Source organism: Hypomesus transpacificus, chromosome 23, assembly GCF_021917145.1.
Source record: "Hypomesus transpacificus isolate Combined female chromosome 23, fHypTra1, whole genome shotgun sequence".
Lineage (NCBI taxonomy): Eukaryota > Metazoa > Chordata > Actinopteri > Osmeriformes > Osmeridae > Hypomesus > Hypomesus transpacificus.
This window is the reverse complement of record NC_061082.1, coordinates 5,633,938-5,661,488: the sequence shown is the minus strand read 5'-3', so window position 1 is coordinate 5,661,488 and position 27,551 is coordinate 5,633,938. Positions and strand designations below refer to the sequence as shown.

The 27,551-nt window shown below is 45.8% G+C and overlaps 3 protein-coding genes across 3 annotated transcripts in view; 2 read left to right on the top strand and 1 right to left on the bottom strand.

Annotated features, from left to right (window-relative positions):
• Nucleotides 1–8,153, bottom strand: part of pou2f1b (POU class 2 homeobox 1b) — a 19,106-nt gene extending 10,953 nt beyond the window's left edge. The window contains 3 exon segments of the mRNA XM_047046461.1: nt 2,464–2,555; nt 3,097–3,162; nt 8,100–8,153. Of these exon segments, the coding sequence (XP_046902417.1) occupies nt 2,464–2,555; nt 3,097–3,162; nt 8,100–8,145 (204 nt within the window). The 5' untranslated portion in view covers nt 8,146–8,153.
• A 1,073-nt stretch (nt 8,154–9,226) lies between these two features.
• On the top strand, nt 9,227–14,030 carry LOC124484955 (cell surface A33 antigen-like). The gene is made up of 7 exons (XM_047046106.1): nt 9,227–9,359; nt 10,273–10,445; nt 10,785–11,001; nt 11,559–11,723; nt 11,911–12,027; nt 12,186–12,309; nt 12,560–14,030. Exons 1-7 carry the CDS (start codon nt 9,314–9,316, stop codon nt 13,194–13,196), a joined length of 1,479 nt encoding a protein of 492 aa, XP_046902062.1. The 5' UTR covers nt 9,227–9,313; the 3' UTR covers nt 13,197–14,030.
• Nucleotides 14,031–14,093: 63 nt separating this feature from the next.
• Nucleotides 14,094–26,965, top strand: LOC124484952 (immunoglobulin-like domain-containing receptor 2). Its single transcript, XM_047046102.1, is given in 11 exon segments — nt 14,094–14,250; nt 17,192–17,521; nt 18,285–18,404; nt 21,401–21,463; nt 22,149–22,295; nt 22,452–22,616; nt 23,023–23,136; nt 24,057–24,270; nt 24,689–25,105; nt 25,107–25,527; nt 26,192–26,965. Coding segments are annotated over 11 exon segments (2,064 nt in total). The 5' UTR covers nt 14,094–14,213; the 3' UTR covers nt 26,228–26,965.
• The last annotated feature ends 586 nt before the right edge of the window (nt 26,966–27,551 follow it).

Genomic DNA, 27,551 nt, shown 5'->3' with positions numbered 1-27,551 from the left:
GGGGGGGGGGCATAGAGGAGGGGGGGGGGCATAGAGGAGAGAGGGGGGGGGGGCATAGAGGAGGGGGGGGGGGGGGGGCATAGAGGAGGGAGGGGCATAGAGGAGGGAGGGGGGGGGGCATAGAGGAGGGAGGGGGGCGAAGGGGAGGGAGGGGAATAGAGTAAAGAGTGGAGAGGGATGGGGTGTTAGTTTTATTTACCATTCTCACACATTTTGAGGCATCAAGGTGCGCACACTGGATGGTGGCAGTGGGCGCTGTGTGTGTGTGTGTGTGTGCGAGTGAGTGAGTGAGTGAGTGAGTGAGTGAGTGAGTGAGTGAGTGAGTGAGTGAGTGAGTGAGTGAGTGAGTGAGAGAGAGAGAGAGAGAGAGAGAGAGAGAGAGAGAGAGAGAGAGAGAGAGAGAGAGAGAGAGAGAGAGAGAGAGAGAGAGGGTGGAGAGAAAGATCGCAGCATGTTCAAAAGAACCTCACAGATCAGTCTTCTTGACAAGCCGATGAGCAAACAGCAGTTCAGGATGTTACACAGAAGCATGACATCGCGTCAACATGGATGTGGGAACATCTCCCATGAGGTCACCAGAAAGCTAAAATCATGCAGAAACATTCACACTCACACACAGATGGTCTCACACACACACACGCATACACCAACACACACATAACCTTCCACAGTGGGTCCTGAGCTCTGGGCCATGGGTACATGGTTTCATACACAGAGAGAGAGATGGAGCTAGTGTGGTGTTCCAGGGTGGTGGTCAAGACTGGACACAGGCGAGAGCGACATGGGGCTGCGTCCAAACACTCTCACCCTGCTCCCTGCCTGCCGTCCGGCTGGGAGGGTTTGGACATGGCTTCACCATCACTGAGACAGACTGGCAGACAGACTGCCAGGACAGCAGAACCGAGGAGGAAGAGGAGGAGGAGGAGGAAGAGGACCGTGTTCAGGTATGGCTGTTCAAAGCTAGCACTGTATTAGAGAAGGTGCAGTCACACAGCACCTCAAGGTGTCAGATTGATCAATCATACAGAGTGTTTGCTCATCTATTTCAACACCTGTCCCAGCACTGTGAGATCTGCCAGGTGCCCTGCAACCTAGGTCATTTCCTGTTCCTGTTCCTCCTCAGGCTGAGTAGGCAGTAAGCCACTTACTCCGGATATCTGTTCCCCAGCTAGCATTAGCTGGGTCTGAGGCTGCGCACCCTGCTGGATGGAGGTCGAAAGTGCATCTGAGTCTTCCAACTTGGGGGGGGGGGGGGGGGGGGGGGGGGGGGGGGTATTCTATAAAATGGATCCAGAGTGGTGACTACACTGTATAGCTGTCTCTATATCTATACTTGCAAACAGAAATGACACTTTCCCAGATAGAACTGCTTGAATCATTAAAAAACTCTCCTTCTTTTGGTGTCTATTCTTGTATTGAGAAGTTGAATAGTGATCTTCATGCATAGACTAGGGGAACTCGCATCAATTTGAGTTTGGTTTTGCACTGAATGTTTAAACTCATGAGACTGAGGGAACGCAAATTAAATTTCAATATCTGAACACCTACACAACCCACACGTAAAAATAAAAAAGACACACACACATACACACCCACACACACACAGGCTCTTGGGAACACCAACATAGAAAACCTTTCTTAGAGCAACCTCTATCAACATAAAAACCTGTCAATTAAATAGTGGAGAATAAGTGGGTGTTTGGAATGTGCTGCAGACCACAGAGACAATGAAAGGGAGGGGGCTGGAAAGGGAAGTTAATTATAAAAAAAACTGTTATGCAGAGCATGTAAATTCTGCATAGATTTGCATATTCTCCACCATCTGTTTCCGAGCAACCGCGGCGCACCTAATTAGCATACAGGGTTGATTAATCTGCCTTGTTGCCAAGCGATACTGAGAGAGCCTGGCTCGTTTCAATGTACTCCTTGTGTGTGTGTGTGTGTTTGACTTTGCTTCTATAGGCATGCTTCTATGCTAACCCACATTTTTTTTTTATTTTTTTTTTTATCTCTAGCAGCATTGGCTTGATCCAGCTTATGTGATCAGATAGCGTTCACACAAGCTCACAGGACATTTATAATTCACAGAACTAAAGCACACACTATGTTTCTACTCAATCACCGGGCTTTCCATGAAACTGGCCCTCTGAGGTGAATGTACCGTAAACATTTTATTACTGTCAATCCCAAAGGTTACAGTACAGACTTCACACATGTATTGCTTAATATCTCACATACTCAAACACACACAGACAGCTTGGAATGTTAATGATAAAGCTTGTCTAAACAGAAGCACTTCTGTCATACAAACACACGCGAAGACCAATGGTCCAGGAGCACTCGACACCGACAGTGTGGGGAAGTGAAAGAGAGGGAGACAATGAAAGAACGAGAGAGAGAGAGAGAGAGAGAGAGAGAGAGATGAAGAAGAAGAAGGGAGATAAGGACTGGAGGAGGTGTTACCTGTTGGAGGATGGCTTGTGCCTGTGCGTTGGTGATTGTGTTTGTGGTGTGCACCGCCTGTCTCTGAAAGTCCAGTCCATTTGTCTGGACTCCTGAGGACAGAACAGCAACAAGCTCAGACACACAACAAAAAATGCCAACTGACTAGTGACAAAACTAAATTATAAGATTTGTTATTAACACGACATGAACAGAATTTATGTTTTAATGATGTCAATTTTTATATGTTGGTTATTATGAATGTTATTTTTGTTTCTGATTATATTTCCATATGCAAAGAATACTTCATAAAAAGGAACACAATTTATCAGTAAGAGATTTAAACACATTGTGAACTTTATCTTGGTCAAAAAACTCAGTCGTTCAGTGTCAACACAACACTATCAAACACACACACGTATGCACACAAACAATCAATGAGTAGAACTAGGGTCGAGTTCAATCGTAACAGGAGTCAACATTTTGATAAAAAAAGTGGGGTCGAAATTTACAGTCCAGTACTTGTTTTGATTCTACTGTTTGCAACTGTCTGAAACAGTTTGAAACCCCTGTGCATCCTGAACGTGACCCCGGTGGAGCAACATGAATGGGCAGGTAGAGACAAGAAGCTGCAGGTCACAGAACGTGACTCACCTGAGTCTCCGTCTCCACTCTCCATTTCACATTTACTAGTTTCTGACGGATTACTCATTTTAGAATCTGAAAAAGGCAGACAGACAGACACACAAGACGGACAGACATGTAGAAGGACAATAAGAGACTTATTCTTAGTTCTACGTCCACTGACCACTCAGCCATCTTATCATTCAGAGATTTTATTTCAATCAAACCAGCACATACAGTAACACTGCCGTATTGCCTTCATGACCAAAACGGCAAATCTGCACATACCCACGACCCATAATCCAGCCACAGTTGTTTCATAATCAACACAACTCTGCTATTCAACCCAATGATGAACAGGGTCATTAGTTCTAGACACAAAAATGAAAGAGAGTACCAATGCTGAACCTTCCAATGCAAGTCCTGAATCACCACATTCTATTTAGCACTGATCCACTAACTCACCCTCTGGGGCCGCTTTTGGGATCTCCAGCATGGTTCACAAGCTTGCAGCGGCTATCAGGGAGAACGGGTTCTGCCACTGAGCAGGACCCACAGACCGGGGGCCCCCGGGCACCTGGCCCCTCCCCTCTAGGCCCTCTTTTCACTCTCTGTCGGTCAGCGAGCACAGTCCAGCAGGGCCCGAGCCTCACACACACAGACAGACGCAGACACTCTGGCACTGTCCACCGCACGCCCCACTGCACAGCGCTGAGATACGGCACACACTGAGAGAGCCAGGAGGGATTGAGGCAAACAGCTCGCTCTCTCTCTCTCCTCTTTCTCTGGCGCTTTTCTTCTCCTCTTGTCTCCCCCTCACTCTCTCTCTCTCTCTCTCTCTCTCTCTCTACCTCTCTCTCTCTCTCTCTACCTCTCTTTCTCTCTCTCTCTCTAGTGCATGCCCAAATTGTCACAACCGCTTAAAGTTCTCTCTCTCTCTCTATTCCTCTCTCTTTCTGGAACGAAAAGAAGCAATGAGTGCAGCTGGTATTTCCCCCCCCCCTACCCTCATAATGAAGCGTAATCAGTATTCAGCTGATTAAAGTCGTATGCAAATCTGCCCCTGCCTCGTTAGAGATGTGATGCTTTGAAGTCGTGCAAGCAACTCATTTCACACCGGGCTCTGAAAGCTTTCTGCATAATTTAAATGTGCCATAAATATTTATCAGCTCATTAGCATATTAATTGGATGGCTTTTTGGAGAATGATAAAAAAATATATATATAAAAAAAGAAACTACAGGAGAGTAAGGAGGACAAGAAGAGGGGGAACGAAAGTACTCGAACCAGCGGTACACAGCAGAGCAGTGGCGGGGGAGGCAAGTAGCACACCACCAATTACCGTCGGAGCGCGGTGCAAGAAACTAATTAGCTAAGAGCAGGTAATCAGCGGAGGCAGACGTCCCAGAATGCAGAGCGAGGGCCTGTCGGTGTTGGTTTGAGCACGCCGGCTACAAGCAGGAGAGAGTGCTCTGATATAACATCTCAGACCACTCTACCAAAAGTCCCCCAGCAGTGATGGAGGGAAAATGCACTGGCCTTTAATAAGAGAGGGGGGAGATGGGGGAGGAAGGGGAAGGAAGGGGGAGCTCGCTCAATCAGAAATAAATAACTCTATATTAATCCACCACGAGCCTACCATTATCCCTGGACCCCCGTGGCGAAGGCATGCCGGGCTTCAGAGACTGCAGAGGACGAGAGAGAGAGCTGCCAACTAGGATTGGGAGGCGGGTGGAGATTAGCATATTTAGATTAGCTTGAAATTCCATTAGTTGTTTGTTTTCAGAGGGTGTTTTTTTCACTCTTCTATTCATGTCATTGTGGAAGAACATGTTCGGTGAGCTTATCTGGCAGGGAGAGAGACTGCTGGAAGGGGAGAGGGGGTGTCAAAATGATATCCTATAAAAAGGAGACGAGTATGCTACAAGCCTTCACTACACAAAAGCAACCCAACAGATCATCAGGAAACAAGCACCAGTGAGAGCAATGCATTGAAAACGGCATTGAATCACAACAGGTCAGGGAAGTTTCAAAGTGTTTTCCTCCCCTACGTTGAAACAGAGCTGCCAACTCAAAAGTACAATGTTGGTTCATCCAATATCAATAAGGCCACCTGTTAAGGGTCCAGTCTACAGGTGCCAACTACAAAGCTCCGCCTTGTTTCTCTGAGCAACAGGACTTTATGGGCTGCAAGTGTATGGATATGGCCCAAAGACGGTAGCGCTCACAATCACATGCCAACACACTAGGCTCTGTCACACGCCCTACGCCATATCTAAAACATACAGTGCCATTACCTTACAAAATAGGTTGCTAAAAGCACACTTTCATTTAACAGAGGGGGCTGTGCATAAACCCCCACAGTGGAACAATGCATTATGCAAACACTTAAACAGAGAGAATTTTAAAGAGGTGACTCATTAGCAGGGTTTTACAGGCTGAATATACGCAGGAAGTTAATGGAGGCAAAGAGGTTCAACATCATACAGAGAGAACCACACACTGTGTTTATGTGCTGAACATAGCTGTTTCAAAAGAGCTATTGTTAACCTAACGGACAACCACTTTCAAATCACGAACGCAAAAACAATTTCATGTCTGTGTTAACGCTAACCTCAATTGAACCAATGGAAGAGCCTTTCAAGCTGCTATAGGCACAGGAAATAAACCATCGCTTTGACATTTAATTACCCTGCAAGGTGGTCAAATTCCTTTCCTCCATAGTTTGCTACAATGAGGACAATTGGTTTATATTATATTTGTCATATTTATTATATTTTGTTTTTAACCATGGGAGGATCACCCATTGAGGACATGCAAGCTGGAAGAAGTGCTAGGCTGAAGTTTCTGTAATTATCCTGGCTACTAGTATCCTACAGTCATTACTACAGAATGGCTGTCTGAGTCTGGTAACCAGGTTAATTCTCTAAACAGGCTACATGGCGAACTCTGTCATTTATTTTGAGCAGGCTACATTATCATAACATGCTCCACTACCTTTCTCCCACTCTGATACAGCTTGTTTGAATGTAGACTTGTTCACGTAAGATATACTTTGTGGTGCATTCATTACTGAGCCTAATGCATTATTCATAATTACCATGTTTACTGCAATGAATATTCATGATGGAACTCGCAGGTTAGAATTCTGAGTAGAGATGAAGAACTGTGAGAATGAGGAGGATAAATATGAAAATGAGAATCATTTCATTTTCTTCTTGCACAATTTTTTTTATCTTCAATACATTTAACAATTTCATGGTCTGTTCCCATCACATTGCCAATTAAAATATCAAGCTTTAAACAAATCGTCCCAGCTGACTTCAGAATAAGCATCCTTCGATAAGCACAATACTGCCAACCACTTTTTGGGTAAATTAAACTAAAACATACTTTTATTTAAAGTACAAACCCGGGTTCACAAAATATTCTTATTAGGCCACACACAAGAAAACGGCTTTGTGGCATTTCCTTATAACTTTTGAGACCAACCGGGTACAAACGACCTGGCGCTGTTTGTGCCCCACTACCAAGAAAGTGGGCCTCATTCTTCCCCGCCCCCTGAAAAAAAAACTTGAAGCACAGGTAAGCTAGCCAAATGACTAAACAGGCACGACAGAAATCAAACTTTCCTTCTAAATACTACAGGCGGATACCAATGCAATGTTTCGCCAAAATGGTCAACGTTTTCTTGACATTCTAATGAGAAGTGACCAAATGCCACAAAGCTTTAAGACGCGACCATACACAGGGGGACACCACGAGCCAGCGCCTAAAAACTCGATCTTAACTTCAAAAGCTTTGAACTCGACTGTGGCGAATGGCCATACAATGGCGACAATAAAGAGATACAATTATCACATTAGCTGGCTTTTCAAAAGTCAGACAAGCTGGTGAACGTTAATCGTGAAAACGTGTTTTGTTTACGGTGTAAAGAAATGTAGTCAACTCAATTTCCTATGGCACGAGTTTGTGAAAATAAGGTGACTGAAGTGATACATCTGCCCTTAGGCTATTGCAAGTAGCCTACATGCACAGCAACAAATCCTACATAATCGTTTGAATCTTTGTGCACAGTTTAACTTGCTAGCATTGCCATTTCATCGTCTGCAGATTTACAGAAACGTGTGAAAAGCTATAATTGCTGTCTGAAAAAGACCGGTTCAAGTGTTTAAGTATAAGGACGAGCTGGTTACTATCAGCAAACTACTACAAAAAGCACCTTAACATCGGCTAAAACAATGTGCGGTGTATAGCGACACTGATATAAACTGAATGCTAATGTTAATATTTCATACAGCGAGCCAAAACATTGCTAGCTGGCTAGAATAGTTGATGAAATATGCTGAACTCTGCATTCTCTATGGTTCGGGAGGCCCATGAATAACACAACAGGCGTACACAGCCTGCATCGAGCACAAAGGCAGGAGAGAATAGGCATATAAAATCACACTGGGCTTAAGCCCCGACACCATGCTATTTTGTTTCTATTCTCTACATATCTCTACTGTAAAAACCATTGTAATGTAATATGCGCAGCCGCGGCCTGTTGTGTTGTGGAGAAAAATGAATATGCAAACCACTTTCAATAGGCACGCTGAAGCAAGGTATCAACACAGCCGATCCGCCTAACGCTAGCCAGACTAGCCAGAAAGCTAGGTAGCGCAGTTGAAGTCAGCTCAGGACCGTATATAAGAAATATCTGAATATGACATGTATAAACACTATAGTCACGTCGCCTTTTACTAATAAAATATGCTAAATTGCGTTTGTCGACAGGGATATGAATATGTAGCGGCGTAGAGCGGTCTAATCACACAAAGGAGGGCATGTTTTTTTCCTATAATTTGCCGTCGTACTGCAATAGCCCGTTTCCTCCGCTGTCAAATATCTGTGAGCTGTCAGCTGAAAGAACGCATAAAACGGCAACATTATGCTAAATCTTTTTATTTTCAGGTTGATTCAGTAGATCTCGAATTGCGAGTTAGAGAGTTTGAATACAAGTATGAATATGTAAAATGCTGTAATGATTACCTGGTCCTGAACTCTCATCTTGACTCGCTGCTCCTCCGTCCGACATTTTGAATATTTACCCGAAATCCCAGCCCTAGTGGAAAGGGGAAAATTCAGCACACCCCGCTCGATTGATGTTCTCACTTAGGGTTAGGCTGCACTTAAGCTAGGTAAAGTTTAAAACAGCTTGTTGTAGGCTATAAGAATAAGTGCAGTAGCCTAGTTGCTTAAAGTTTCTTTTAGAGTACCATAACAGTTGAGGCTAAATAAAATGCCCCATATGGAAATTGTAATATTCTACTGAATATGTTAATCTTGTAGAGTTTGTATGTATAGGCCTACTTGTGCTTGTTTTATCCTAACAGCAAGATAAATCTTACTTTAAATAACCTCACTTCCCATCCAGACAATACGTTTTATTTTGACCAACCCCTATGAGCACACTTTCACAGGAACTCCTTTTGATTTAAAATGCATCAACAATTTCACGTGTATGATGTGTGTGAGACCCACTTTGATCACATTACTGTGACCTTATGTCATTTGCACCAATATTATTTTGTTTCATGTTATTGACTTTGGTTACAGTGAGGATTGTTGATTATCCTATTAACTTTTGTCGTGATACTTTTGTTCTAGCTTAAACTGTAATTTTCCTACAGAAACGGCTGGTAATGTAGGCTATTTTGATTCAATTTAGTTTGAAACAACTAACATAATGTGCATATAGTCAAGTCCCATACTTTTGAAAACTAACTGAAAGCATCCTTATTAACCCAGCACTGCCATCTATAGGAGAATTAAATATACAAATCATTGTAGATCAAAATGTGGACAAGGCATCTTTGAAGATGAAACATCATTTAGTTGAATAGCCTATTTTCTACTATTACTACTATACTAGTAACTGATACCATAGAGTATCAGTTCAGATAACAGTAGTATGTTTAAAAATATAAGTTGAAATAACAGCGTGTCAACCTTTAATTATAGGCTATTTGAAAAATAGGAAGCACTTCTAGAAAAGGCGGGCTTCGTCAGTGGTGTACGTACATTTAATTGGCCAATGTGATGGCCTTTGGTCCATTGGCTTTCCCTTATCACCTGGTGAGTACACCTGGCCGTTTCGTTTTCGAAGGTGCGGCAGTTTGCAGTAAGCTACCTGGTCAGGTGCGCTTGCAGCATCACGCTTGAAGATTCGACTGAGAGCAGCTATAAACACTTTTGGTGGAACAATGAAGGAAGGGAAGTTAACTGTCAGAATATTTTTTATACTGACAGGTGAGTTTCAACGAAATTGTTATGTTCAAAATATTAAGTAAACAAAACGGTGCATTTATGATAGTCTTGAAATCCCTGAGAGGTATAAGATGTGGATAGACTGACTGTAAACTATTGCAGCTGTGATTGTCAATCCATATGTTGTAGAAATTGGTGGACTAGATTCAATAGCCTGGCTAAACATTAACAGTTAACCCACTGCCCTACCCTTTTTTCCCTGAACAAGGAAATAAGACCTTGATAGCGAGATTCTAGTTCTAATCATTTTTCTTTAGTGTGTAAATGTGTAGGCCTCTCTCTTGTCTTGTTAAATTTCCTTTTAATGTCAGATTTGAAATTGTCTGGCACGTTGTAGCCTACACCCTTTTGTGGTTGAACAGGTCTCTTGAAAAAAAGATTTATCTCTTTAAGAACAAAATATAAATAAGAACAATCTGTATAAATAACGGTTAGAAAAAAATTATATATGTATATTATTTTCCCAAAACACTCCAGGTGGCTTCCAATGCTGTGTTGTATGTTAGTTAATTTGATTCCCATTGAGTTGAGATAGTTGACAGTGAATTTTTTTGTTCAAATATGTTTATTTAGGCCTAGTTTTACTACTTTTACTAATCTTTGAAATTAAATGCATGTAGCCTACAAAATGTACTGTCAGAGAATTGTACAATTCTATAGTATACATCATGTCTTCCAGTAATACCAGTGGATATTAATATAAATCAACAATATAATATCAAAGAGACAGGTGGAATACTTAAATATCAATTTATTATGACTATGGGAGCTTACATAAAACATGAGGGAACCCTTGGTTACTTTCTGTGACACAATATGCACTCACTGTAGTACTTCAACATTAACGATTAACTGACATACTTACCCATCCCTATGGAACCTCCCTCTGTTTCAGTGTTGTCCAGTACCTCTGGCCTTCAGGTTTCATTCCCTAAGGCTGAGTATGAGGTCGCCAGGGGCGATGATATCACCCTCACATGCTTATTCCAGCCTGCCAGTCCACTGGACAGCACACAGCTGGTCATCATAACATGGACCGCAGCAGCCGACAACCCTGCTGACCCTAAGGTCAGGCAGAATCATTTCCTCGTTCTGACCTTGTGTTGACAATTATGATTTGGATGGAGATTGCAATGATGAATGACTTGATGATTGAACAACTTGATGATTGATAGTGACAGTACTGCAGTGCAATGGGGGAAAACAGACAGATTGTGTCACAAAGAATCAGATCAATGGCTAATTGTCTAATGTCTCTGTGCTCTTTTACAAGAGTAAAAGTCTTTTGGAATAGAAAAATAGGTTGTATACATGTCACACCTGCCATGTCTTGTTGCAGTTCTTGTTTCCTTCTGCTGGAGGGTTAGTTGAGAGTTGGCACATGTACACATTTGATTATTTTTACAGGTTACTGTCGCCACCTTCTACTCTGCAAATAATGTACTGGACTTGAGTCCCTCTTATGAGGGTAGGGCGACCGTTACTGTGGATTTGGCCAAGAAGGAGAGCGCCCTGACTCTCAACAGGGTGACCCTGCAGGACAACAGAGAGTTTCAGTGCAGGGTCCAGATCCCAGGGGATGATGAAGGGAAGTTGGCTTCCATCACCACTGTGCTTGTCCTGGGTGAGGAGATTAAGATCAATCAATAATCAGTCTATCAATCACATACGTAGCTAAGGGATTTTAAAGGTGTAGGGTAGAGCACACAACACACAGATCCATGATTAGCAAACAAAAGACACAACCATGAAATGCTGTCAAATGAACACATTGAATGCGGGGCTATGGTTATGGAAGTCCCTCCTGGTACAGTACACAGCCAGTCATCATAGGGCTAGGCTGGAAAGGGTGTATTTTATTTGAAATGTTTTCTTCTTATTTTCATTATAGTATGTCTTGAATCTGTCCTTAACATATCTCCTCCACCGTGGAACGGAATGAGTTATTTTCTCTTTGCTGCCCCCTACTGGACAAATGTTGAAAGTTTATTATCTGAGAAGATGTCTGCTGCCTCTGTTTTCAATGTGCAGTATAGACTAATTGAACTATATATTTTCTGATTAATTTTGGTCTTTTGAGGGTAGAGTACTGTGGCAGTTGTATGTCAAGCAGGGACGACTTGGCCCCCAGTATCCACTGCTGTCTGACTTGTGCTGTGTGTCACCCCTCCCTCCCTCCAGTGGCTCCCTCTGTGCCCATCGTCAAGATGCAAGGCACAGCAGAGTACTGGAATAACATCAGTCTGAGCTGCGTCTCAGAGGAGGGCTCGCCCTCTCCTGTGTACACCTGGAAGACCTACGATGTCAAGAACATCGCCAGACCATTCCCTTCAAGGACAACGCAGAGTGCGTGTGCGTGTGTGTGTGTGTAAGGAAGGAAGGGTCAGACTGTCTGGGTTTTAGTCTGAACAAAAGGCTTAACTAGTTTACTACATATATGATTCCATGCTACGTCTGATCTGTGTTGGTGGTGTCAGATATTCCGTATTATTGTATAGGAAGCATGCAGCTAAACCTGATTGGTCTGTTCTAGAGAATGGAGTTCTGTCTCTCTTCAATATCTCAATGGAAACCTCTGGATTCTACGTCTGCACGGCGACCAATAAGATCCGGGAGGCCAGCTCCAACTTCACTTTAACCGTCCTGCCTCGTGAGTGCTCCACCAGTCAGAACCTCTTCAGGACGTGGGGGAGAAAGGGGCCATGTTTGGCAGAACTCGTACATTTCTGCGGCAAACATATTAGTGTTTTTGTTTGTTTTCCTCCTCCACCCACACGGTTCCTTCCTTTTTTTCCTTGTTCTCTGTAGCATCCATGAATATGGGCTCCACGGCGGGCATCGTAGGGGGCGTCCTGGCCGGGATCCTGGTGCTTGGCCTGGTCTTCTACTGCTTCTGCAAGAGGAGGAACAAACAGAAGGAGAATGTTGAAAAGTGAGGCTTTAGGACCTTTTCACGTGTTTGTGTGTTTGTGTGTATGTGTGTGTGTGTGGTGGAACAGAGTTCAACGGAGCAAGTGTGGCACCTTCAGTCTGATTCAGGTGCTGAATGATTGGTGTTGACGATGTGGCCTGAAAGAGTATCAAACCTTCCAAATATCCTTACCTTTGTGCTTTGTGTCGCTTGTGTGTGTTGATCACAATGTGTCTGCAATCTGTGCATCATGGTGCTTCCTCATTCTCAGGGCCCCTGAGGCTGTGGCGTTCCATGACCAGCCCACAATGACAGTTGGGCAGTACCAGGACGGCCTGCCAGATGAGGACAAGCCGAACGTGGAGCATGTCCGCCATTTTGAGGAGAGAGGGGAGAGAGACATGGACCTCAGCCTGCAGACTATCGCCCCCAGACTTAAACTAATTGATGAGGATGATGAGCATGGTAGTAATGTTGGGCGTAAAGATGAGCACCGTCGTGATCTCTATGGCGGCAGTCGCGATCGCCTAGACGATCAACGCGACCGGCACGGCGGTAGTCGCGATCGCCTAGACGACCGCAAAGGTGGCAGTCGGGATCGCCTTGACCAAAGTGATCGCTACAGCGAGAGCCGTGGTTACAGCGGAAGTCGTGATCGTCTGGATGACAATCGTCGGAATGGCAGCCGTGATCGCCTAGACGACCAGAGTGATCGTTACAGTGAGAGCCGTGGTCGCAGTGGCAGCCGTGATCACCTTGACAACGGTCGCCGATATGGTGGTAGCCGTGATCGCCTTGATGACCAAAGTGATCGCTACAGTGAGAGTCGTGGTCATGGTGGCAGCCGTGATCGCTTAGATGATGCTGGTCGTCGCTACGGCGGCAGCCGTGATCGTCTTGATGTGTGATGGCCTATGCAACAGATATACCTCTACATATGCCATAAGGCCTATTGCTGATACTGCAACATTTATATTCTTACTTAAAAACTCAATTGTTTATTGACTGGATTTAAATCAACACTTTTTTTCCATACAAGCATAAAAAAGGTCTGCATAGTCTATGTTTGAGCAATTTTAAAGAACTACGTTGAAATCTGTTTATTGTCCACAATGGTAGACCTGTCAAGTGTGTTAGGCCTGCCGACAAGGCTCTATTTTATAAGGTTCAGACTTGAAATATGATTCCTCTATGCGGAGTCATGTGATCATTTTTGGGAGATTATATTTTTTTGTTTTGTGGTCCTTCTTATATTTCAACAAGATTATTGATACAGCATCAAAATCACATCTACATCAATTAACTTTTTCTGTAATGATTACAAAGGCATACTCTCTGTAAATCAATAACATTAGTAACATTTTGTATAATGCACTTGTTTTGAATAAATATTGCTTATACCATTGTGAAATGTAAATAGACTAATCAAAATTGTGCCGGCAGGTGACTAAGGCTACTTAGCTGTCCTATTTTGTCTGTGCTCTGAAAATTCCTTAAACCCCAGTCTGACCTAAATGTATTAATAATCTAATTTTTCACCCACTGCACACAAGGACATTCTACTTCATTGCATAGGTGAAACAGAAATTAACAGTATTAGAAAATCTACCCCCTAAAAAAGAGGGGTTAAAGCTTTATTCACCAATTTTACGAACTTGTAAACAATGACACGACCACTTTGAAATGTCAATCAAAACAGAAGGATACTTTTATTTGAGAAACATTTAATATTTAGATTGTGTTCTTCTCTCACCCACCATCGAGATGGTACGCTCCCGCCAGTCTCGGATTGACACTTCCCCTCTATCCCGTTTATAGGCTACTCGAGCGCAGCCGACCAAAGAATGAGTAGAGCAACGGGAAAAGCGTAATCATGTGGATTAATTACCGCTAACTTGAGTAAAAACTGCTTTTTGAAATTGAAAATGGACACAGATCGGCGGATTCTGTTTCTCATAGTTGGTGAGTTCTGTTCTCAATTTGTTGATATGTCTTGGAAAGCTGTGGTCGTGCAACAGGTTGATCATTCTGTCTGATCTCTTTGCGCAGGGCTACATTACACTTGCTACTTGCCCCTTTATCCAAACGGTCTGTAAATGTTTGTGTGGGATAGTAGTTAATAAAGTGAGCCAGTCTGAAGTTCCCACATTCATAGTTCATTTTCTACTCAGTTTCTTTCCCAGTAGAGAGTGCTGTGGTTGGCTAAGGTATTGTTATAGTACCGTTATTGCCCAAGGCGTTTGTCGCGCTTGCTCCATTGTAAGGAACAAGTTGCCTGTATGCAAGATGTTATAAGTGAGGTGACAGCCTACTAACTAATCAGTAACATATGCGTCAGTATTAGGATATACCTGTTATATAATAGAATTTAAATCGTATTACACTGTTTAAACAGTTAAATATAATTGTCTTAGTAAAGTGGTCTGTGAGGACCCATGACCTGGGAAATGTGTCACTTCAGAGAGGAAGGGAATAATGGCAGTCAGGAAACGGGAAACACCAGGGCCAATGTGAAGACATTTCTGGTTCAAATGTAACTGTTGACTCAAACCGGAGTTTGAGGTGAATGATCTTAGTGACTTGATTGTCTGTTACTAGAGTCTGTGTTTGAGATGATTGAGCATACAGTGGAATGTATTTAGTGTGATCTGGTGCTTGTAACTATGGACAGGCCACAATATGTACTGTTCTTGTATTATATAGGCTATATAAATTGTGGTATATCAGAGGCACCTGCCATCAACGGCCAATGAACAGACATCTGCCTGGGCTCTGTCTGAGGAAAGTCCCATGTTGCTATGGCTGTCCCAGTCTCTACATCCACTCTGTTCCTCTCACCTTAAGACTCCGGCAACGGTCCCGTTCAAATCTCTCCCAGCTAATTGGCTGTTCACACCCAGCTGGACTCGACGAGTAAAACTCATTGGTTGAGGCACCCCTCCTCTCTCTGTTCTTCACATGGGACGGGTGTCGGGGGGGATTTAGGCTGAAGCTGAACAATGGGCTGAGCTAAGAAGATGAAGACAAAGGGACGACCAGGGCTACCGTGGGAGGAATGTATGGATAGATTCGACACAAACTCCCCCCCTCCTCCTCCTCCCTCCTCTACTATCTCTCCCCTCCTCCGTCGCGCTACCACTCGCACACACATTCATCTGATCTTTACAACCAAAACAATCTTCCATGTTAGTGTGACCTCTTTCCAGTAGAATGCATTAAGTTTCCCCCCTCTTGAGAAGGAAGACTCGCAGACTTCCAGAACTGCGATAAAGAAGGAGAGGGTGGAATGTGTTTACTTTGGTAGATACCACTGTAACTTTTACCCCTGTGAGTGCTCTGAAGACAACTCAGCTAGCTGTAACAAATATCGGGTTATCACAAAAAGGTATAAGATAAATAAAATATACCAGGAAAGGCAGCCATTTTAGATGCCTTAGATATACATTCTAGAAGCGTGCGTGTTTGTCCAGCCGCTCCTGAGGAGAGGGCTAGTGGGCCGGGCTTTGTTTTGATTTCCTGTCTGCTGGTAACTGTTTAGAGAGTTCCTGCTGCCCCACCCAGAGTCAGACTTAACAGGCCCGAGAAAGAGAGGCAGGAGAGAGCCGGGAGGATTGAGACAGGCTGAATACTGGGAGCTGGAGAGACCAGGGAGAAAAGAGTGTAGACAGAGGAGAGAGGCTCTACTGTAGACAGAGGAGAGAGACTCTACTGTAGAGAGAGACAGGAGAGAGCCTCTACTGCAGAGAGAGACAGGAGAGAGGCTCTACTGTAGAGAGAGACAGGAGAGAGGCTCTACTGTAGAGAGAGACAGGAGAGAGGCTCTACTGTAGAGAGAGACAGGAGAGAGCTGGGATGACTGGAGGCGGAGAGAGGGGGAAGAGAGATAAAAGAGACAGGGCAGAGGTGAGATAGGGGGAAAAGGAAAGAGACTGTACAGGCCTCTACCCCTTACCACTCTCTCTCTCTCTCTCTCTCTCTGATGAAAACTCCCTGCCTCTTTCTCTTCACAGCCCATCCCACCCAGCCCCCACACACCATGGAATTTGACCTCTGTGACCCCGGTACAGAGAGAGAGCGCCCCCATCCCTGCCCCAGTGTCTTTCCCCTGTTTCATATTGTGCAAGTCACCCTGGGAGCCCGCTAATCTCCCACCCCTGAGTCACTATGAACACATACACACATAAACACTAGTTAGGGATCCAGCTGTTTTTAGGCGTTGGTGATTCACTGTCTTAAGCTGCTACCTTTTCTCTCTCTCTCTCTCTCTCTCTCTCTCTCTCTCTCTCTCTCTCTCTCTCTCTCTCTCTCTCTCTCTCTCTCTCTCTCTCTCTCTCTCTCTCTCTCTCTCTCTCTCTTGCTCGCTCTCTCTCTCTTGCTCGCTCGCTCTCTCTCTCTCTCTCTCTCTCTCTCTCTCTCTCTCTCTGTGTCTCTCTCTCTCTCTCTCTCTCTCTCTACTACTGTATGTTTTCTAATGTCTCTCTCTCCTGTTTTTCTTGCTCATATTCTTTCTCTCCTATTCTTTCTTCCTCTATTATTCTCTGTCTTGCCTATTTTCAATCACTCTATCTCTCCTTCCTTCCGTTCTATCTGATGTGATGCTGATAGGGGGGGCAGGGGGCTGAAAAGCAAACAAACAAAGCCCTTTCTCATCGGTGGTTGAGGTTAAGGATTGAACTTTCAGTGACTGTATGGAAGGGCATGTCTAGCGGGATGTGACACTGTAGTGAATGAGTTACCTGCCTGATAATTGAGTGAGTTCAACTGTCCGAACTAATCACCCCAATTTGCATGTCTCTCTGTTTGTTCAGAAATGTGGAGCCTGAATATGAACATGCATATTTTTGTGTGTGTGTTTTTTACATGCGTGTGTGTTCCTACATGTGTGTGTGTGTGTGTGTGCCAGTGTGCGTGTGTCAGGGGGTGCAGGTCACCGTCCGCGAGGACAAGCGCTACGCCATGCTCTTCCAGTCGGTGGTCCTGCAGTGCCAGTTCCAGACCCCCTCCACCCAGACCCCCGTGGTCCAGTGGTGGTACAAGTCCTACTGCCGTGACCGCACCAAGGACGCCTTCAGCTTCCCAGAGAGCCTGGGGGTCCAGGGCTCTGACCTGGGCCTCGCGTCCCACCTGGAGTGCTCCGACAGCAGCCGCACCGTCAGGATCGTGGCCTCCGGCCAGGGAGCCTCCATGACTCTGGCCGAGTACTACAAGGGCAGAGACATCGCCATCATCAACAGTACGATGCCACTCTTACTGTCATGTTTCAGTCTGATATGGTTTGCTGAGCGGTTAGAGAATTGGGCTAGTAATCAGAAGGTTGCTGGTTCGATTTCCAGCCGTGCGCAATGACGTTGTGTCCTTGGGCAAGGCACTTCACCCTACTTGCCTCGGGGGAATGTCCCTGTACTTACTGTAAGTCGCTCTGGATAAGAGCGTCTGCTAAATGACTAAATGTAAATGTAATGTGATCTGAGAGCGTTAAGCCAGTTCTACAGTATCATGCCCAGTGTGAAAGGGGACTATAGAAAAAGAGCGATAAGGAACAAGAGACTGAGTGATTCATCTCCCTGCGAGCAGGAAACAGAGCAGATTGGGCCGCTGCTTTCCTGTCCTTTAAATAGTCCCCTTTTCCCCCAGCCTCTTCACAATAGACTGGGCCCAACCTATGCACACACACACTAGTATCAACCATACCCTCCTGCATCATTCACAATACTTACTGTATGCCATTCACTCCCAATGAACTCAAGGCTCACAGTCAACATAGCTCTTATCAAGTCCCAGCACCCCTTATCCCAGCACCCAGCCCGTTCTTTCCCCACGGTCAACACACCACCCTCCCTCTCTGTGCCCTAATCACCAATGACCCTCAGTCTGCCATGAGCCATTGTTAAATGCAAAGATGTTCATGGGTAGTGATGACATCACTGGGCCACCTAACCTTTGACCTTTTGCCTCTGAACCGTGACCCTTGTCTTGGTGTCCTGTTCCTGTTCCAGAGGCCGACCTGCGTATCGGGGAGCTCCAGTGGGGTGACAGCGGCGTGTACTCCTGTCACGTGGTCATCGCTGACGACCTGGAGGGGAAGAACGAGGCACATGTTGAGTTACTGGTGTTAGGTGAGTGGTTGGCAAACCCTATCACCTGTCTAGTTACCCAACACACTACTGACTGTGAACTGGTCAGTTGCTACTCCAGTAATCACCTGGTAACCTGTGTGTTTGTGTTCGTTTGTGTCGCGTTTTTTACGCGTTTACGTACGTGTGTGTGTGAGAATCAGAGCCACCGAGCTACTTCTTTGATTGTGTGTGTGTGTGTGTGTATTTTGGGAGGTTTGTTTGTGTCTGTTGAGATTGCTTTCGTTTCAATGTTTTGGAACAAGCCCCCTTCTAAAGACTCTCTGCATACCACAGTGTCCTTACAAGTGCTGCCATGGAGATGCAGACAAGCTTCTGCCTCGGTTCCCTAACTCTGATCCCCTGTGAGGGGGCCCATTGTTGGGCTAAGCTTAGCTTAGCTTAGCCCCTGGCCAGCAGACATATCCTTGGGATTCGTGTAAATATACTACATAGGAGTTCACAACCTCTGATAGATGTTATTGTAGTCCATATAGTACAATGGACAGACTACAACTCCCAACAGCCATTCCTGATTAAAATCAGTCAAAAGGAAAGGAGGAGGGTGGGAGAGAAGAGTGGAGGGCGAGAGAGTAAGAAAGATGTGACAGAAAGGGGGAGAGAGATGGGGGTGGAAACTGATAAAGAAGGAGAGAGGGAAAGGAGAACAGGTGTGAAGAGTAGGAACTTGCCTAGTTACTGTGCTCGTGAACGCACACCTCAGCAAGAACACAATCATTGTCGGCCAACATTTATTTACTCCTTACTCCTTAGTGTGTGTATTGAAACTGTGGCTTTGCGATCCTGTGGGCTTATATCTTTCAGTAATTCAATGTCATTCTGTAATCTGACTGAAAGCAGCTCAGCAGAGGCAGGGGAGAGAGTCAGGGAGAGAGTCAGGGAGAGAGGCATGGAGAGAGGCATGGAGAGAGGCAGGGAGAGAGGCATGGAGAGAGGCAGGGAGAGAGGCATGGAGAGAGGCATGGAGAGAGGCATGGAGAGAGGCAGGGAGAGAGGCATGGAGAGAGGCATGGAGAGAGGCATGGAGAGAGGCAGGGAGAGAGGCAGGGAGAGAGTCAGAGGCAGGGTACAGAAGAGGAGACATGCACATATGGTTTGGGTTGGCATCTAGAGCCACTCAGCAAATATGACTTCTTCAGTCTTTAATCTCTCTCTCCTCTCTCCTCTATCTGCTGCTCACTCTCGCTCTCCTCTATCTTCTGCTCACTCTCTCTCTCCTCTATCTGCTGCTCACTCTCTCTCTTCTCTCTCCTCTCATTCTGTCCTCATGTGACTAGTACGTGCTGGGGATTGAATTGCAAGTCTCGTAAACTAAAGATGATGAACATTTGAATCATACTTCGGAGCTCCCCCCGTCTGTCCCTTCTCTCCATCTCCACACAGCCCGCCACCCCGCCTCCTCTCACCTTCACATTTTCTTTTTACTTTTCTCACACTGTTCGCTCCTTACCCTCGCCCTCACCTGACTGGTGCCTCTTCAGACTCTCATTTTTCGTCCTCTCTTTTTCTCCCCGTCATTGTACTCCCTTCTTCCTCCCTCCCTCCATCCCTCATCCTCCTGTTCTTTTCCTTCTCTCAGGAAGGCATACCTCCTCGCTCTCAGGTTACTTAGCCTCATGGTATTTAGATGACTGAGCGGTGCAGGGTGAGTGGAAGTGTGAGTGTGTGTGTGTGCGTGTGTGTGTGAGTAAGTGAGAAAGTAAGTGAGACATAGTGCACATTGTGATGTGTGTGTGTCAGTGCTTTTATCAGAAGAAAATGCCGTTCTACGTCTCCGTCTCCATGGTAACCGCCTAGTCAGCACGGCAGACTGGAGACAGGCTAGCTGTGAGAGAGCAGGTCTGTCTGTTCACACAGTCTAGCCGGCTCAGACAGCGTAAGGCCAGAGAGACCCATCACTGATACACTCACATACTGTACACTCACATATACATACATATAGCATATGTCTTTCTGGATATACAGTATACTCATATAGTTTGCATCACCCTGTACACAAGTTCAAGTTACCTATTAGGACCTGACGAATCACTGATATCTGTTCATCTCTTTTTCGTGTTGTGTTTGGACTGTACTCTTTTCTCTCTTTTAACTATTCCTACTATTTCACTCTGTCTTTCGCCCTGTCCTTATCGCTGCTCATACAAACAAAGCAGCCATTGTTACCATGGCAATAGTATTTGGCCTGACCCGCTTTCTATGATGATGGCAAATGGCCGTGCCAGAATTCTCTAGTTTGGTATCTGTCCTAATTATCCTTTCTCTCCTTCTCCCTCTTTCCCCCTTTCCCCCATTCCCACACTCTCTGCCCCCTCTTACCCTCCTCAACTGTGGTGCTGTCTAAAACCCTCCACAGTAGCCTACTGTATGTCTCCCACTAGGACTTTTGGCACCAGACAACTCAGTCTAGGGACTTAATTGGATTCAGTTACCCTTCACAAGACTGTTGCATGTGTAAGGTTGTGAGTGTGATGCATGAGGTCAGTGTGTGCGAAGCGTGTTTGCGTGCATGTACTGTGACATCCCAGAATGCAGCACAACCGGGCCCCTTGGCTAAAATTAGGTTCAGAGAGGCAGTTTGACCTGAGAACCCCCGAACCTCAACCATTTATGGCTGTGTTGGATGGTGTTTATGTGTATTGAGATTGTCTGGCAAGTGATTTAGCAAGAACTATCAATCTCTTATTGCTGACTTCAGGTTTCTCTCAATTCCTCTCTGTTCTTTCAGGTTTGGGGTTATGTCACAAATGTAATTTGGTTCTATGGCCATAGAGAATGCTAAGCTAATGAAATTTCCACCTGGATTATTGATTGATTAACCAGCCATCCAATCAATCTCAGCTAGTAACTTTATCTTTCCCCTGACTGGCTGATTATCCTCACCTTTGACCTCTTGCCCCTTGCTTCCTGCCTGTCTGCCCAGCCCTCACCTCACTTCTGCTCTCTCCCTCTCCCTTTCTCTCTCTCTCTCTCTGCAGGTAGCCCAGGTAAAGGTGGGCTGGACGATCTCCTGCCTGGCTTTGATGTGGAGATCATGCCAGGTATGCCTACCTCCTTTCCTCTTTCCCATCTGATGTCATTTCCCCTCTCTGACCTCACTTCTTCTGGCCAGCCCTTAATCCCTTCTCTGCTTTTCTCACTGTCTAAAAAACACCCCCAAAAAATCTGTTGCTAAGAGATCCAATGATTTGATTTTGAATGTGCTTATTCAATTGTCCCTGCACGTTTATCCATGTAATTCTGTCACTAACCTACAAGTTTTTTTTTCTACCAGATTAAATGCATGTTCTCCAATTTAATAAATCTATATAATGAGGGGTCCAATCAGCAGCGATCTAGAGTAGTGAAACCAATCGGAAACAACCCTTCCACCTCCTTCCCTCGGGGTTTACATTTCTGGTGTCTTTGGAGTCCACTGTCTGTCTAATGAGCTCCTCTGAGGCTGTGTGGGACAGTGTGTCATCAGTGGTTTGTGTGTTTGTGTGTTTGTGTTGGTCCTGTCTAGGCCCACCCTCAGGATGTCTGCCTCAGCTGCTGATGTAAGGGTGGATTAGCCATCTGTGTGTGTGTACATGTATGTACATGTGTGTATGTGTGTAGAGGGAGGGGGGGGGGTTTTGGGGAGGGGTTGAGATAATTGAAGTGGTTGTGGGGCTGCCTGAAGTGGGTGCCATTTGGATACGTAGTCTTTATCTTGTTGTTTCCCTCTGTGTGTTTGTCCTCCAGAGTGGGTGTTTGTGGGATCTGTAGTCCTGGGCAGCATCCTGTTCCTGTTGTTGGCGGGCATCTGTTGGTGCCAGTGCTGCCCTCACTCCTGCTGCTGCTACGTTAGCTGCTGCTGCTGCCCTGACACATGCTGCTGCCCACGCCACCGTTAGTAGCGCGCACACACACACACACACACACACGCACACACACTGAAACACACCCCCTCAGACGCTGACACAGCGTGTGGGTAACACCCACGTTCACACACATCCAGTCCTATAGTATCTTTATTGTAATCCATGATGTGTCTGAACCTGATAGTCTATGAAGCCGGGAAGATGGCCAAGAGTATGCAGCCCCCCCAGATCACTGTGTACCCCCCCTACTACATCCCTGGGGTACCCAGCATCGTACCCCTCGCCCCCCCGTCCCTGGTCGACCCCAACATGGTGTCAGTCCCCTCATTGGACAACAACCTAGCCGGGGGTAAGTGACATGGCCAGGATGTGGATATGCTACAATGTACTCTGGGAAATGTTGTTTTATAGAAAACAGAAGACTAGCACTACTCCATTTTGTCTGTGTCAACTAAATATAATCCTGTCATCCATCATCTTCTGTCAGTAACCTGGGTTACTAGCCTGTGTGTGTGTGTGTGTGTTACTCTCAGTTTAATGTGTCTATTTCTGTGTGTATGACAGTTCATGTGTCTTGAGTTTATGTTTAAGTACGCAAGGGATTGGTTTTCTCGTCGACAACTCTCACACTGGCTATTCCTGATGTCTTATGTGTCATGTGTGCATGTCCTTGTGTGCGTGTGTGCCCCTTGGTTGTGTACGTGTGTCCTCCGTGTGTGTGTGTCCTCTGTGTGTGTGTGTGTGTGTGTCCTCAGTGCGCAGTGGCTATCGTCTGCAGCCTGGTCAGGGCAGAGACTCTACGAAGGTTCTGTACTACATAGAGAAGGACCTGGGGCAGGTCCCCTCTGACAAGATGGCCGCTCTCCAATGTAAGCCTGTAGGAGGCACCATAAAACAATCTGTGTGTGTGTGTGTGTGTTACACGTGTGTGATTGTACTGTATGTCTTGTGTCTGTTGGTTAGAGCTTAGATGTTAACCTTCACATTAATCCCCACTCCTAGTGAACCACACAAACATCAACTGTGTATTAATATCATTTTAACCAGGACCTATGGAAGCAAACCAGTGACATAATGTTTTGAATTTTAAAAGGCATTGAATACTTATTGAAATGTAAACATCACCGGAATTGGTGGTTTTGAATTCACCTCTCTAAAATGCAAAAATTAAAAGGTTCAGAAATGTTATTGATTGAAGTAACAGAATTTTGAAATTCAAATAAAAGGCTGCTCTAATTCGAATGGTGAAAATCGAGGCGAAAAAAATTGAGACAAACAAATCGAGGTGAAAACAATGGCTCAGCCATAAGACCTCTTCCCAGGCCCCTATCATCTAGGTGTAGCTTTTCTACATTAAGTATTCAATGCCTTTTCAAATTCAAAACTGTGTCACTGATTTGCTTCCATAACCCTGACCCTGATCACATACTAACCAACATACAGTTCTAATGGTGCCTTAGATGTTTTCAAGTGGGCCTGTTTCAACATGAGGCAACATGTGGAGCAACATAAGATGATGCCCATCGGTTAAAGCAATTCATTGCTGTGAAAATAGCCTGCCTATATATACCCTGCTCAGAGGTCTACTTCGTTTAGCAGATGGTGTTGATATTGGTGTTGATATTACGGCCATTATGAGTGTTTTGAGTGACATTAATCGTTAATCGACGTTATCTTAAATGAAGGATCAGACAGTTGATTATAAAACGGTTCAAAACTGTTATTTCGAGCTCTGCGGAGCCTGTTGGAAGGCAGTAACAGTCTCCATAGCTACCTGTCGTCCCAGCAGCAAGCAGCCTATCAGAGCTGAGCTCTCTGCATGAGACCGGAGAGACGGACTTCAGGCAGACCTATCGGACGGTCCAGATGAACGCCCTCCCGCCCATCGCCGACCTCGATGACCAGTCGTTGCTCATGGTAGCTCCACCCCTACAGAGTCGCAGGCCTGGCAGGCACCATGGCAACCACCATGGCAACCACACCAGTGAGGAGCGGGACAGCAGGTACTTTTGATGAGTTGAGAGCTAAGCTCAGCCCAGCTACTGCTACTGAGGCTGTGCCTGAGAGAGAGAGAGAGAGAGAGAGAGAGAGAGAGAGAGAGAGAGAGAGTGAGAGAGAGAGTGAGAGAGAGAGAGACAAAGAGAAAGAGAGAGAGGGAGGAAGAGTGAGAGAGGTAGGGAGAGAGTGAAAGAAAGGGACAGAGAAAGAGTGAAAGAAAGAGTGTAAGACACAAAGAGAGAGAGGAAGAGAGTGAGAGAGAAGGAAAGAGAAAGAGTGAACGACAGAGTAAGATGAATAGAAAACTAGAGAGAGTGGGAGAGAGAGTCCAGCTTGTAGTCTGTCAGCATGAGACTCGGTGTCTGTTTCCCCCGCTGCTGTGCAGACAGCAGGGGGTGGGTACTGAGTTGCTCCCTGTGCCAGGTGGAACCCTCGCTCCGAGCACCTGCAGAGGAAGACCCTGAGCAGCAGGGGGCGCACCGGCTCCCTGGACGAGCTAGAGGAGTTCGCCCAATCCTACGTGCCCCACGGGCGCCGCGGCGAAACGCACGACCGTGGCTACAACCCCGAGGTCAGAGGGCGTGACCGCTTCCCCCCCTCCTACCCGGACTGCAGCCCCCCGCGGCGTTACCACGACGACCAGGACGACGACTGGCACCGCCGTAGCCCCTCCCCCTTGATGCAGAAGAGGCGGGGCACCTGGGACAGCGACCGGCCCTCCAGACCGTCCCACCGCCAAGGTGGCCGTGGCGACGGCTACGATGACGGCTTCCTCAACAGCCTATTAGAACGCAAGGCGAGAGGCCGGGGCGGGGGGAGGGAGGGGGGGGAGGGAGGGGGGGAGGGCAGAGGAGGACAGCGACACGCCTTCCAAGGGAAGTTCCAAAGGCAAGGGCAGCGACTGTTACTATAGCCGGTCGCCTAGCAACAGACCCGAAGAGGAGGACTCCTTGCCTCCGTACTCAGAGCGGGAGTTTGAGAACGGGAGGTACCGCAAGGGCGATCCCAGCGCAGAACGCTACCGCACCATAGAACCGCCTCCCACGGAACGCTACAAGACAATGGAACCGCCTCCTACGGAACGCTACAAGACAGTGGAACCGCCTCCTACAGAAAGCTACAAGACAGTGGAACCGAATCCTCCAGAACGTTACCGCACCACCGATCCGGCTGCCAGACCGTTCTCCTACACGCGCCCCGCCCAAGGGAGCGCCCACACCCTGCAGGGGGGGGGAGAGGAGCGAGACAGGACCAGGAAACTGGTGAGTTACATTTAAGAGGAGGGCTCAGATGAAAAACCTTGCCTTTTCTCATGCCCTTGGCTGTTCAATGACCAGTCTTTTGTTATTATTTGTTGTGCCAAACTGACTGGTCTTAAGTCAGAACCACATAAGTGTCAGATAAAACTGATCCACTCAGACAGAGTGAACTATGACCAAACCATGTCAGGAAAACAGGCCAACACACTGGATGGACCTTTTTCTATGTCATCTTTATCTCACCGTGATTATTTGAGCTTTACCTGTAAATGTTTTCATGTTACTTCATACAGACTGGAAATTATCCATTGGTGCTTTTTTCATTTTTCTACTGATGTATGTCTTCTTTTTATTTTTTACTATTTTATTATTATTGTTTCAGTAAAGGATAAAATAAAAATAGACAATTGTATGACCATGAATAGAATATTGTGGAGATATTTGCCAAGTAAGCAACTCTGCTCATGACAATGCAAAGAAGCCTTATGACGTTTCCCTGGAACTCATTCCCAGACATCACTAACAAAACACAGAGCTGCAAAATTCCTGTGGATCAGTTGCCACACTGCGTCACTGACACCACCAGGCCTGACTAACAGAGCACCTGTGGCATGATTGCAGGCAAGACCAAGTCTAACGTGTGGCTCTTGGTCTGTCTCCCTAACAGAGCCCTGCACTCAGCAGAGATTCTCTCATAGTGTGACTCAGAGAGGGGGGGTCCTGAGCCCCAGGACTGCCTGTTCTCAACATTACACACCACTCGTTTACAGCAGCATGCAGCCACCTCGGAAAGACTAACCAGCCTTAACGCAGCAGCCAGGGAAACAGGGCTTTAACATGACACACCGCGAGGTCTTGACTGGAGGAAGGAAGATGACTGGATCGAATAACTGTAAGGATGCTGAAAATCTAAAGGCCTTGTTGGAATTGAAAATGTGTTTTGGGTGAGCGTGTGTATGTGTGATAGTGTGAAAATACAGCATATCCATGATCCGTGTATATCCATCTGTCCTTCCTTGTTTTTTACAAAAACTATGAAGATGGATGAAGGGGTACCCTGATAAACTCTTACACGGGCTCATCGTTCTCTGATTTGTAACGACACATTTTATCTGTTCGTCAATACAAAAAGCACAAAAATGTTGATCCTGCCGTATGAGGTTTCTCAGGTTCACTTGATGTGTGAGTGAGTGTATGTTAATACTGTACCTTTACATTGCCTACTGAGCTTGAATTTGTATTGCAGATTGGAATTGCACTGTGTGTAGCTATAGCCACTAGTATTACAATGTCAGGCTCTCTAGGTGACATGATGAGACTAGGGTTGATATTATGGCATTCAGCCATAGCCAGCATTTGTACTTCACTCATTTGATACGGATGATTTTGATATAAAACACTTACTGCTTGTTTAACACTGTGTGGGTGTGTTTACTCTGACTGATACGAAGTGTACCCTGCATGATACAAAGTGTTTGTTCTTGGCATGGCTAATCAACATACACTGCTACACACACACAGTGCACGCTTATCTACAAAACACAACTACATCACTTGATCCTCGAGATTCCGGGGAGGATCCCTGCAGAGGAGGGAGTGTGACGGGGCACGATTCAGGGTCGTGAAAAGATGGCCGCCACAGAAGACAGCAGAGGGAGGGAAATCTTCCCAGGATGACATCACAATGCCAGGAAGGAAACAGATGCAATCTGCTAGTCACAGATGCAGGATCCCTTCGATGTGGACTAAAAGGATTTAAAAAGAAAGAGTTGTTTGCATTTTTATGAAAAAGGTCTCAACGGCCTTGTTGTTTCGGGGCCAGAGGATCTCAAGACGAGCCAGACAGGCATGTTTTGTGTAGGGGTGAATAAAGACCGCTTAAGAGTTGAGCTTGAGGGACCACATACACAAAACACTCCAGGGATTGTCGAACCTCACTGGTATTTACGGCTGAGACAAGGCCAAGCGTCTGTCTGAAAGACAAAACAGAGACTAGGAATAGCAGATAGCAGAACTCCTTAGTTCAA

Coding starts and splice junctions, on each gene's coding strand:
- LOC124484955 (XM_047046106.1), top strand. CDS start 9,314: ATGAAGGAAGGGAAGTTAACTGTCAGAATATTTTTTATACTGACAG. Junction 10,446..10,784: donor ACAACCCTGCTGACCCTAAG/GTCAGGCAGAAT, acceptor TTATTTTTACAG/GTTACTGTCGCCACCTTCTA. Junction 12,028..12,185: donor CACTTTAACCGTCCTGCCTC/GTGAGTGCTCCA, acceptor TGTTCTCTGTAG/CATCCATGAATATGGGCTCC.